Below are 13,474 nucleotides of genomic sequence, written 5' to 3'. Positions count from 1 at the left end.
GCCTCTTTGATGTTCAAGTCTTGGTTTTAGGGATCAGGTTATAATTAGATTAAGGGTAGGTTTAGGGTAAGGGTTCGGGTTAGGCACTTAGTTGTGATTGGTAGAGTTAGGGTAAGGAGCTACAGATTGCATTGTGTCCATGAATATCCTCACAAAGATAGATGTACGTGTGTGTGCGCGTGTGTACGCGTCTTTGTCTTACTCTGAATAACACTGAGACCAAACAGGTGACAGTCCTTCAACCTGAGCAGATCACAGACCTGCACCAACAACTCCTGACACACAGTCTTAACCTTAGAGAGAAGAACAGAGAAAGTATGAGAGATCACCTGTATTACAGAGAGATCATTTATTTATATATATATATATATATATTTATTTTTTTTTTTTTTATTTTTTTTTTTTTTATTGGTGTCTGTAAAGTTACTCTAAAAAGCTGCTTGTCAAACTCTACTAAACCATGAAATTACTCAAAAATAGAGCTGTATTTTTAAAATATTTAATTGTGATCATCAGCAAGTATTTAATTGTGATCATCCTTTAAACCACAGTAATCCGTAACATCTGAGCGGGACCCAAAATGACATGTTTAGAGCCTGTTGTCTATCAAAAACAATCTTTGTATATGATGCAAATTGATAAAGATAATTGCCACATTTTTATGAAATCATAGGGGAAGCTGTGCTTTCAGTGCAGTCTTAAAGCAATCGCCACTGGTGTGTGTCATTGAGTGCATGGAGTTGTACTCACACTGACTATTACGTTGAGTGTTTCATCATTTGGGAGGAACACACACACACACCGGCGGTCCTGCATTGTCTTGTTATTGTGGAAAGTCAGTTTGCTCATGTTTGAGAGGCTGCAGCCTGTAGATTCGTGCCCCTCAGTGGAGCTCCACCCCTGAGCACCTCCCAGTCACAATGGGATCAGATAACTCAGACACACACATAAAAACACACACACACGATCGGACCCTGTGTCCAGAGAAACTGAACCTCACAACTGTTTCAAACCAACAGTTTCTCCTGCATCACACCACACAAACACACTGCAGCTCCTCCGCCCGACTCTGAAAAAGACAGAAAGACAAAAATAAGAGATTTGAACAGGAATACAACAAGAAAACATACCTCATGCACACATCCTGGAAGGCAGCTCTCCAGATATTTCACTGAAATATATTACACAGTTATAATTTACTGGATTTTGAAGGGAACACAAAAGAGACAATATAAATCTTCTTGTTTACAAAACAGAAAAACAAGGAAAGCTGTTTTTGATAGTGATGGACAGTTGTGGGTACATTACACAAACACACATTCTGTACTCTGTATTTATATCTAGGTAGAACATATGGTGCACTACAAATTCATTTTATTGCTTATTTTGAGCATTACAGCATCTTCTGTAAATGATAATATACTGTCTGCTGGTCATAAAGCTTATATAAACATTACAGCTATTGTCTACAATTATTGTCCACAATAGCTGTACATTATCCCACTTATTACATGGCTGCTTATCAAATAAACACACAGACATGTAATGTTGTCCATAACAATATTAAAAAAACATTCTGCATAACAACATGACAAACAACATTCAATGTTACTGATCTGACTGCACTGACACTATTTGATGAGAACTGAACTGAGCTAGATGATGACATCACTGTTTTCTGCTTTATAGCCGAATTGAACTAATTTAATTATTGATGATCTTTACAATGGAACTGAAACAACACTGAACTGACTTTGAACAATCTCTTTGAACAATGCCGAACAATGACACTTTATTTTTCCTTTTTACAGCTGCTTTACAGCCGAATTGAACTGTTTGCATTACTGAATCATTATTTTCCCGTTGATCACAGTAAAGCTGCTTTGAAACAATCTGTATTGTATAAAGCACATCACTATAACAATAAAGCTGACTTTATTTGACTTGAGAAACACAAATACAATATTAATTTAAATGTTATTCATCTACAAACCAAGTTACTTTTTTCTACAGACTAGTAAGCTCTCAACTGATGTCACAATATTACAAAAACTTTGATTCAACTTTGATGAACTTTGATTCAACAACTCTCGCAGTGATTTTAGATATTTTTGGGACATAACACCTGCCTGCACAGACATGAAACACTATCAGACTGATATCTCACTCTCTCTGCCTCTGTCAGTATCTGTGATATGAACACAGGCCTACAGAAACTGCTAAACTAACAAAGAGTCAAATATTACCATGATTTAAGTCTTTGACCTCTTGTCATGGATATTTGAATTCCATCTCATATTACACGTTATTTTCAACCTAACATATTTCCTCAGTGTATATAAACTAACATTTGCAGAAATATACTTACTATGATCAAGTTGAAGTTGTATGTTTGAATGCAAGCTTAACATATCAAGAATGGATTGCCTTAAACCTTACTCTATCTATGAAATAGGCCAAAAATAGAAATAAAAAATTATCAACTTAAAGGGGTCCTTGATTATGATTTTACTTTTTTAACTTTAGTTAGTGTGGAATGTTGCAGTTAGATCATAAACAACATCTGCAAAGTTACGATGCTCAAAGTTCAATGCAAAAGGAGATATTTTCTTTTACAGAAATCGCTTTTTAAGGACTACAACAAATGGATGGTAGGGACTACAACGAGCTTCTTCCCAGGTTGGTGACATCGCGAACCCCAAAATTTACATAAACCCTGTACCTGGGAACACGCAACAAACGACCATCAATTCAACGCTGGATTTGCACAAAAAATTAATATGACAGCACATGCTAGTCGATGAGTTGAATCAACTCCACAACAACTACATAAATTTATCCACTAACCATTCAGAAACATCCAGTTGCATTCTACAAGTTGTAACTTCTTCCTGAGTCTCTCCATCAGTGTCCGACTCCGGTTTGAACAATGTAAGGCTGAACACCGTTACTGACAATCGTCATTTTGGCTGTGTGAGATTCTCCAGTTTTTTTGTTGTTGATCAACCGGAGTGCGAGCTGTTTAAGCTCCGCCCTCTTCTGGAAAGCGGGCTGGGAGCAGCAGCTCATTTGCATTTAAAGGGACACACACAAAAATAGCATATTTTTGTTCACACCCAAATAGGTGACAAGCTATAATAAATGGCCTGTGGGGTATTTTGAGCTGAAACTTTACAGACATATTCCGGGGACACCAGAGACTTATATTACATCTTGTCAAAGGGGCATTATAGGTCCCCTTTAACAGAAGTCAGTTTGGCACTGGTTTTAGTTTTATAGCAAAATAAATTAACCTCGTCAAACATGGATTTAAATTATTTACTTCAACAACATTGTTTTTTCCTCATGTATGCTGCCACATTGCTCCCCTAATTGATATTAAAATATTCTTTGTAGTTTGTGGAACTGCATATACACTGCTATGACATTTTCTCAGCTCTCTTCGCTGGTCTTTAATAAAGCGTTTTCTATTGTAATAATAAAATACATAATTTAAGCAAGTATATTTTGATAAACCATCAGGCAAAATGCAAAATGGAGTAGTGAGAAGACTTTGCATGAGAGAGAGACAGAGAGAAAAGGAAAATGTGCAGCAGTCAGGAGAATTCCACCCAACATCTGCTTCTCATTCCAACAATAGAGGCCTTTGATTCTCTCTCTCAAACACACACACACACTCCGCTGCACTTACTACAGATGTGTAATGTTCAGATGCATACATCAGATGACAATGACGTGGATTTTGGCTTTTCATATTATGGTTAGGAGTTCATAAGGGATTGACTTTTACAGGTTTCTAGAAACATTGCCTACACTAATAGTTAAAGCCAAGCAGGCAAACAGCCCAAAGGGGCTCAATAATGGCCCTAAAATCATATAATATATGACGTGACTGATTAAAGTAACATTTTGAGGCCATTTTAATCTGGCACTGCTGAGGCAGGATGAAAACAGAATGGAAAAGAGGATTGCATGAGTCCACATTTGTCAGGATGTGTGACGTTACGCCTGACGTCATGTGTGGCATTTCTTTGCTGAAAGGATGGAGAAACTTCCTGGATTATTTTTGAGACAAATAAAACCCACATATGTATAAAGGTTCCAGTCACAGACGGTTATAATTTGCTGCAGTATTAAGGTCTATGTTACGCCTGTCATCCGTGTCATCCTGCTGTAACAGCTCGTTTTGCCTTAAGGGATCAAATCTTACCTTATCTTAAAAGACGACTGCTGAAGTGCCGGGGTTTAGCTTTTACAAACAGCCTTACATCATCCACTGCGCTTTTACCTCTCAGAAAGGAAACATCTAGAACCAATGCAGACAAAAAAACCTTCCAGCAAGGTGAAGTAAATTTTACTAAGAAAGAACTAGCAAAAAACAAAGCAAGCATGAAAGAATGAGAGGTAAGGAAATGCCACTGATAGGTGGAATCCACATGTCCAGACCTGCTCAGACATTGTTGGTCCACAGTTTTTTAGTGTGACTCTAATCTCAGACACATTCCCCTTTTCACATGCACTGAACTGTTTCTTCACGCCGCAGTAGGAGACACAACCAGAGGAGTAGTTTGGTATCAGATCATCTGAACACTTAAATCCATTGTATAAAAATCATTAAAGAAAGCAGATATGTCCTACTTTAGCAAAACAAAAGATACGGAAAGCCTTTGGCAAGGGAGGGTTTAAAAATCACAGTCCACTTGATACAGCTTAACTGTTATTACTAATAGGTCCTACTCATTATATTGGTAGGAATGTTTTATTAGAAGAAAACATCAGGCAATATTTTTTGAAAAACTCCAGCTGTAATCCTCTTCTAAATTAAATTTAGGGCAAATAAAATGAAAGTGAAATGAACCAGATATAGAAAAAATATTTTTTGAGTTTTATTGTGTTTTGTAACTACTATACAAAGATGTTATGTGACGCATTCATAATATATAACCAGTAGTAAAACGTAACTGTATGATCTTTGTAGATCAACTGTGGATAGAGTAACACATAGATGACTTTCAATATGACCTAATTTCAGGTTAAACCATTTTAAACCACACCTGTCAGAATAATTACTGAAAGATCAGAGTTTTTTTTTTTTTCCTGTCTGAGCACTAAAGTGTTTTTAATCAAAACTTTAAAAGACAAAATAAAGGACATTCTTAGACCCCATAAACATCCCAATCATGTACATTCAAAAGGTTTTAAAGAAATTAATACTACTTTTATTCAGCAAGAATGTATTAAATTGATCCAAAGTGACAGTCATAATGTTACAAAATATTTCTATTTTAAATAAATGTTGTTTTGAACTTTCTATTCATCAAATAATCCTAACAAAATCCATCTCAGTTTCCACCAAAATATTAAGCAGCACAACTGTTTTCAACATTGATAATACTAAGTAATATTTCTTGAGCATCAAATCAGCATATTAGAACGATTTCTGATGGATCATGTGACACTGAAGACTGGAGTAAAGGCCTTTGCACTGTAGTCCGATGCGTATTAATGAATCCGTTGCGAAAAAAATTCGCAAAATAATACAAAATGAAGTCTTCAAGCAGTGAGCATGATTTAGTTGTCCTCTCTCTTCTTAAAAAGACAAAAAGAAAGAGGAAATATTGGGTACATCCAATCCTGAGATTGCGTAGAGAGGAATGAGAGTTCCACCACATCAAGGAGCTGCGTGATTATCCCAAGCGTTTCAAAGTTTACTTCAGGATGTCAGTGCCTCAGTTTGATGCTTTGCTAGCGATACTGGCACAATCTATCTTTATATTCTGTCTCTTTCCGCACTTTGTTTGTCATACAGTGCTACTGTTGTGTGCTGTAGATGACGTGGATCAACTTGTCAGATGGCATTGGGGATTTTGGCGTTCGCATACGGTGGCTGTGAATTGTCAAAACGTCTCTCAAAATGCGTGCCACGGATGCGAAAAACGCAGAAAATCGAACCCGAATTTCGGACTCAGTGTGCAAAGGCCTTGATGATGCTGAAAATTCATCTTTGCCATCTCAATAATAAATTACCTTTTAAAAGACTGAAAGATTGAAATAGAATCTCATATGTACACATTACTACAAAAAGTTATGGTTTCATAATTCAGTTTTTTTAAGCCCTCCACACACATGCAGTGCTGTGTGGTAAAGTGATTGAGTATATGGTTCATCAAATTGCTTTGACTTAAAAAAAATAAAGGATGTTTAATGATGTATCCAGACAAACACAAAGGCTTCCAGCTAAATCTGATTAGGCACCACCTTTAAGCAAGACACTGAACCCAAAGTATTATATTTATTTTACCATTAAACATGTACATTATTTATACAGCCTCTTTCTTCACTGTTATTTTGCACTTTTCAACTGATATAAATTCCATTCAAGCTCATTAATAATATTAAGTTAGATGAATACACAGAGACAAATGTGTTACAGTACCTCCAATAGGACTGTTAGACAACAAACTCTGACATATTAACACACAAGGATGACATTAACACAGCTGTTGGAGAAGTAAATAATAAAGGCAACACAACAAACTATATGCACACACCACATTAAAAGGACTAAGACGCTGCACGCAATAACAACAAACAAGCCACGTCAGCTTAACCTATCCAAGCGAGCCGAGAAACTAATCCATCTTAACCACTACACTGCAACTGAGACAGCCAATCAAAGTACATGCTTTCTTTAAAATGTAAAGAGATATAACAAAAAAAAAAAAACATGTCAGGTCACTGAGGTCAGGTGGGAGATAGTTTCTTCAATCACACAGCATGTTCATGAAGAGTGAGATCATGAAGTCATGCTCATGCAGGTGCACAGGGAAGAACAATATTGACAACATCTTTTAGAAAAAAATATTACCTTGAGGATAAAAGATGGTCACACAGATGAGACATCAAAAGCACAAGCAATAGCTGGATTTTAATGTCTTTCTCAAGAGCACTATTTAGGTGGCCTATCTCCAGATTCAACCTGGCTGCAACCGTTATGTTTAGGGCCGTAACCAGACATTGAGTGGGACAACAAGTCCCCCCAATAATTAGAAATAGCCAAATTGTTCACAAAAGATACGTGCGATTTCCCACACAACACTTTAGTTTTAACGGTGAAGAGTGCATGGTAAGATCCAAGTAGCTAAACATTTAATATTTGATAACTGTTTTATGACAGAAATGTTAAACGATGATCGACAGTAATATCCAGTGATGCAAACTACTCAGTTTTTTTTATATCAAAATTAGCCTTTTTGAATTGAAATAATATTCTATCATTTATTAGTGCTGCCCCCTAATAGTCGGCTACACGTTAGTCGACGAGGCTTGGTCGACTCTACAGGAACTGGCAAAGTGCAGTTATTTTAACAACAATAGCAGAAACACAGTGAGCAACAAAATAGATGCAGAAAACACTGCAGAAGACGAGAATGCGGCAAATACAATTATTTTCATCTTTCATGCAGATGACTCGACCATTTAACTAAACCAGACCGTTAAACTAAACAGTTTATTATTTCATAATAAACAATGTTATAATTTGGAAAATTATTTAGAGATGGCAAGGGAACAAAATTTTTTTTAAAAAAATCATGTACATTGTTTGTTTTTAGTAATTTATTACTTTGGAGCAAAATATAAAAATGGTCCACACTTTTCTTAAGAGGTAAACCCTGCACCCCCAGTATGTTTTCTCAGTCCCAAGGCTACTATGTGCCATACACGTGTCTAAATGTAAAAAAAAAAAAAAAAAAAAAAAAAAAAAAAGCAATAAAACATCTGATCTTACGTTTTTATATTCATATACAGTTTTTTTTTTTTTTTTTAATATTGGTAAATAATTCTTGGTTAAAAAGGCATCACTGCTTTGGCTCTCGGGGCCCAAGATTCTCATCTTTGATGACTATTTTGACTGTTTAGGATTTTTTCTTTAAAAATCTACTACTGCTGCCCCGATGGAAATGTATAACTGTTCCAAAAAATTATTGTCCGGACCTCCCTACTGAGGAGAAAATATAGAGACCGGACCTCTTGGAACTTTAATTGAATACCCCTGCACTACACCCACCCACCACACCCGTGATCCAGTTTACATTAGTTAAACTTTCAAATGACATTGGAAAACACTGCGTCATGATCGATGTGATCAGATCCCTGAAGTCCTATAGCTTTAGCAGCATGTCATATCACTCTTTGATCTACACATTGTCTTGTGTTGTGTTTGGGCTCATTTGAGACCAGCTGCTCTACAGTTGAGCTCAAAAGTTTACATACCCCTTGCAGAATCTGCAAAAATGTTAATCATTTTAACAAAATAAGAAGGATCATGAAAATTGCATTTTATTTTTTATTGAGTACTGTCCTTAATAAACTATTTCACATAACAGTTGTTTACATAAAGTCCACAAGACAAAAAAAATAGCTGAATTTATAAAAATGACCTCATTCAAAAGTTTACATACCTTTGATTCTTAATACTGTGTGGTTACCTGGATGATCTACGACTGTTTTTTTGTTTTGTGATGGTTGTTGATGAGTCCCTTGTTTGTCCTGAGCAGTTAAACTGAGCTCTGTTCTTCAGAAAAATCCTCCATGTCCTGCAGATTCTTCAGTTTTCCAGCATCTTCTGCATATTTGAACCCTTTCCAGCAGTGACTATATGATTTTGAGATCCATCTTTTCACACTGAGGACAACTGAGGGACTCAGACAAAACTATCACAAAAGCTGCAAACATTCACTGATGCTACAGAAGGAAATATATTCCTATGCTTACTGTAAAGCCAAGCTTCTAAGCTTTAAAACGTCACCTATTTTGTGTTGGTTAAGCAAGTGGTTGTTGAGTAATATTTTATGTAAATTGACATCCCTAGTCCATATAGTGTTTCAGTTTACTGGTATATTTATTTAGGCCTAATAATTTTTATTTAATTTATATTTATTTTGTTTGTGTTCAGACCTCTGAGTTTCATTCATTGTTAAGGCTACTTGTCCGTAGACCTGATTATGTTTACACTGATATTTCAGTGTTTCAGTTCGCTGTGTATTTATTTGTTTGATAAATTTATATTTATGTCCTACATTTTAAAAATATTTTCATTATATTACATTTAAGGTTGTTATTTATATTACAGGTTTTGTATAGGTTCTGATCTCAGAAAAGTTCATGCAATGTTTGCTGGTGTCGCTACTTTATGCACGCACTGGAGCGCTTAATTTATATTTTAAATGCTCATTATTTTGGTTTAGTATTTCTCCCCCGACTAATCAACTAATGGCTTAAATACGAACAGTCGACTAGGAAAATCTTTAGTTGGGGGAAGCCCTATCATTTACATGATTCATGTAATTCATAACTGAAATATGACAAGGCAAGGAACGTTTTGCGTTTTCAAAATAGACCTACAAATATGAGTAAATGTGTGCATATTTTAAAATAAAATATTATTTGCAAATAGTTTAAATTGATTACATCATAACAACAATTGGACCAAGAACTTATTTTACCATTCTTATTTCTTTTTCTTTATTCCCTTAAATCCCTTTTAATCCTTTAATTCCTTTAAATTAAATGGCCGATTATTATGGTCGATAGATGTTTCTTCCCTACAGCGAGGTATATCTGAGTGATACGGCTTCTCAAACAAGAAAACAATGTAGGGCCAGACTTGATTTTGTCCATTGGAACTGACTGGATTGTTGGATCAGATTGCTATTGCTGCAATATCATGTGATTGACAGATTGTCCCGCCCTCATGCCAGTAAACACGTCATCAAAGAAGAGATGTCACCGCAAAAGGAGGGGTCAAGGCTCGAAATTGCGACAATTTTGGTCGCATATGCTCCCGAAATTTAGTCCGTGCGACCTCAAAATATATTTGGGAGCATTTGCGCGAGTGTGAATAATTGGTGCAACCTGTTTTCTAGAGGTGCACTGGTTGATGGCAATCGGTTTTTAGTTATTAGTTATTTTGCCGGATCTCTGTTCCGGACTTGCACATAAACTGCATTGCAATCAAATATCTAAATAGGACGTTAACAGGCCAGAGAAGAAGGTGCTGAAGACTGACACAAAGGGGAGAACAGAGACGTGCCAGCAGAGAAAATACTGTACCAGGCACTGTTCACAATGCACAAAATATAAGAAGAAAAATATAAATATTAAATTGGTGAGGGTTTATATGAATGTAGCCTATCTCTGAAGGGAATAAATTGTCTTCAGAAAAGTTTCAATGGCATTTTCTTTTCCTCTTATCTTTGTATAAAGTAGTATTTATAAGCACAGTGCTGCTTTGTGTACAGCGATAACCAAGGAACGCTATATTTCTGCTGTTTCACAAGCGCCACCTACTGTCGGAGAGTAAATATCCATTTTCATTCAGTCCGTCTTATGTTTTTTTATTGTGCAGGTGTGTCTTATGTAGCATAATTTCACAAATCCAATGTCAGACTATTCTGTTTTTACTTTAAATCCTATAATTAAATCTAATTTAAATCAAAAACAACTGCTCATGCTACATGTGCGTAGCATCTTTGTTAGGATCATAATTAAAATGCAGTGGTGCCTCCTTCAAATGGCTACAGATATTTTTTTTTTAAGACCAGTTTGGCCTGTTATAGAGCAAATAAACAACAAATAAATTTGCTTTAACAAAGAAAGAAAGAAAAAAAAACAGCAACCGGTATCGGAAATTAGCCCATTCGTTTGTAAAAAAAAATTTGGAAATGGCCATGAAAGATCATGATCGGTGCGTCACTAAAAAAAAAAAATGTAAATAAAAGAAATCTGTTTATAATATATATTATATTATATATTGTCGTTCTGGTGCATGCTCCTAAATTTTTGTGGTTCTCCTAACTTTTTGAAGTTGGAAGCACCAGTGCTATCAAGTAAAAAAAGTTAATTTCGACCCCTGGGAGGGGTTGTTGTTTTGTTCAAGATTACGATTTGTAAGATTTGTTAATGATAATTTATAATAAATATTCCATAAAAAAACAGGAATTGTCCATTTTGATTTCATGGTGACTAAGTATTTTTAGGGACATTTCCAAGTCAACACAATCAGATAAGCCATTTTCTCCAGAATTGCTTAATCACACAGCATTTTGCACACACAGACAAGTTACACCAGAGATGGCAGAGGAATCTTTACTCTCTTGGGAGAAATCTTTTTTTGAACATCTATTCTAGCTGCCTTCAGGCAAATAAGACTTCACGAACACACCCACAAACACAAGCACACATATACACGCACAACTGAAGGGCAGCTCAGCAAAGAAAACATCCTGAGGTTAAAAAAAAAGAAAGGAAAAGAAACAAAGGAGAGCAGAAAATGCTTCCTGTCACCAAACCAACACAAACAAACACACAAAGCAAATTTAACTTTATGCCTGACAAAACTGCCCTCATTATTCTTTAGGGCACGACATGAGAACACACACGCACAGGATGTGACTACAGATCGACTCAGGCAAACCTGCATCTAAGTAAACACACTGACGAATCTTACATGACGTTGTTGATTTGACACGCTTGGCTGGCAGGATGGAATCCTACTCTGGGTAAAATCAAAAACACTTTGAGATTCAAATGATAAAATTATATGAACATAACTTGATTGAACTACGAGTGATCATTGAATATTTTTTAGTCCAGATTTGAGGTAAAGAAGCAAAACTAAACTATAAGTCAAATATACAATTGATCAACAACTCAAAATTTATTTAATCCCTAAATAAGTTATTGTCAAGGGGCCAATGGAAACGATCCCCCTGGTGGTAAACAGAACGATGGCATAAACCGTTTCAGAGGCCTACACTTCAACTTTACAAACCCATCAATGTCTTAAACGCATTAAAGATTTTCAGTGCTTATAGAAAATCACTGTAACACAAGAGAGGATAAACTTGAGACCCTTAAACGCCAGTTGGTGTAGAGTTGCACTGGGCTAATATTAAACCCGCCCTGACCGCAAAGAGGAAATTGTGAACATTCCTGAATCCGAGGACAGAGAGAGGGAAAATTAGAATGAACTTTTCCGATTCATGTCGTGTTGTGACGCAATTAACCTACATGTTCTGTTGAGAATGAGATCACTTCCTGATTGTTCGGGGTCCCTATGTTATACGTGTAAAAATTATAACAATTAAGTGATTAAAGTCATTGTTAGACAACATAGTAGTAACCCTTCTATTTATTTTAGGGTCAATTTTAACACACTGTTGAAAAATACAATAAATAATAAAATATATCAAAATAAAAAAAGACCTCTACCAATATACACCAATCACAAAAACTTCATTTTTTTTTCCTTCATGTATTAATGTTTCATATTTGAAATCCCATATTTACATAATTGCCATAATAGACTTCTGAAACATTAAATGTTCTCACAAAATTCAGTATCAATAGCCAATACTTCAATATTAAGAATGTTTATGATGCTCCTATGATGCTCCAAAATGCAGTCTAGGTGGGCAGCACATCAGGTTGAGACACAGCCAATGGTTCTCATTACAGCAGACCTTAACTTGGACAAACTCCACATTACCGCATTGAGCTGACTGGGTGCTATAAACCAACCCAAGTACCAACACATTACTCCAAAAATAGCCAGTGGATGCCATATTATGGTCTAAAAGTAGATGTATGACCGAAAACGGGGATTTGAGCATTAGAAAGCCCTTACCATGGTAATCAGTTTCCCTCAAAATACATCAGTATAAACTACCATAATGAAACAATGCAAGAAGCTTTCAGAATCGTGTCACTTTGTTGTGAAACATCTCGGAAATTGGTGGCTAATGCCAAGTTACACAGTTTTACTACAGTAAAATTAACTGTAGAAACTGGCTTCTTGGTGGAAACTCTCGTCACCATGGTAAATTTACAAGGCAGAGTGCAAACACACTGCTGTGTTTTGGTCAAGCTCCATCGAGTCTAGTGTGCGCGCGCGCGTGTGTGTGTGTATGTGTGCGTGATTCTGCGGGCCAGCGCTGCCACGTAGAATAAGTTATTTGGGAAATGCAAGGAGACTAACCCCTCTGTAAATCCTGACCGCCATATAGATTAAATAATAAAGTTAAAACAACAAAACTCACCTTTTTGGTGGCGATAATTCCGCGTATTCCCAAACACACGTTCTTCCATGTAACTCTTGCTTTGATTCCTCTACTGCGCTCGCCAGTCTAGCACATAATCCCGAGCTGCGAACTCAACCCCATCGGGCTCCCCAACACTCACAAATCACTATACATGTGGAGGGAATTTCCCAACCGTGTGTAGGAGGGGTGACAAACACAAAAGGAATCGGCCGGAAACGCGTCTGTTACACGGCGTCGCTTTCCCTCAATTTTTAAAAGCAACGCAGCGGCTGTGCAATCTTTGTGCCGTCGAGATGTTTACATTTAACCAAGCGTGTACGAAAGACCACCCCTCTGCAGCTGACGTTGGTAGCGTCCACGGCTGCTCAACA

At 36.4% G+C, this 13,474-nt stretch overlaps 1 protein-coding gene across 5 annotated transcripts in view; it reads right to left on the bottom strand.

Moving 5' to 3' along the window:
- The window catches only part of frmd6 (FERM domain containing 6), a 25,292-nt gene extending 11,818 nt beyond the window's left edge, over nt 1–13,474 (bottom strand). The window contains exons 1-3 of one of the 5 annotated variants that reach the window (XR_007933379.1): nt 13,101–13,472; nt 751–1,069; nt 203–293 (exon numbers count right to left, since the gene is read on the bottom strand). Coding sequence is in view for 4 of the 5 variants with exons in the window: in XM_051918245.1 (XP_051774205.1) it covers nt 203–293; nt 751–849 (190 nt within the window). In the remaining variant the exon portion in view is untranslated. Of the gene's footprint in view, nt 1–202; nt 294–750; nt 1,070–2,847; nt 3,003–4,210; nt 4,469–13,100 lie in introns of those variants that run through there. The other 4 variants (XM_051918245.1, XM_051918242.1, XM_051918243.1 and 1 more) reach the window with 4 other exon arrangements.

The sequence above is a fragment of the Ctenopharyngodon idella genome, chromosome 13 (assembly GCF_019924925.1).
Source record: "Ctenopharyngodon idella isolate HZGC_01 chromosome 13, HZGC01, whole genome shotgun sequence".
Classification (NCBI taxonomy): Eukaryota; Metazoa; Chordata; class Actinopteri; order Cypriniformes; family Xenocyprididae; genus Ctenopharyngodon; species Ctenopharyngodon idella.
The sequence above is the reverse complement of the archived record's forward strand: the minus strand, read 5'-3'. Positions and strand labels throughout refer to the sequence as shown.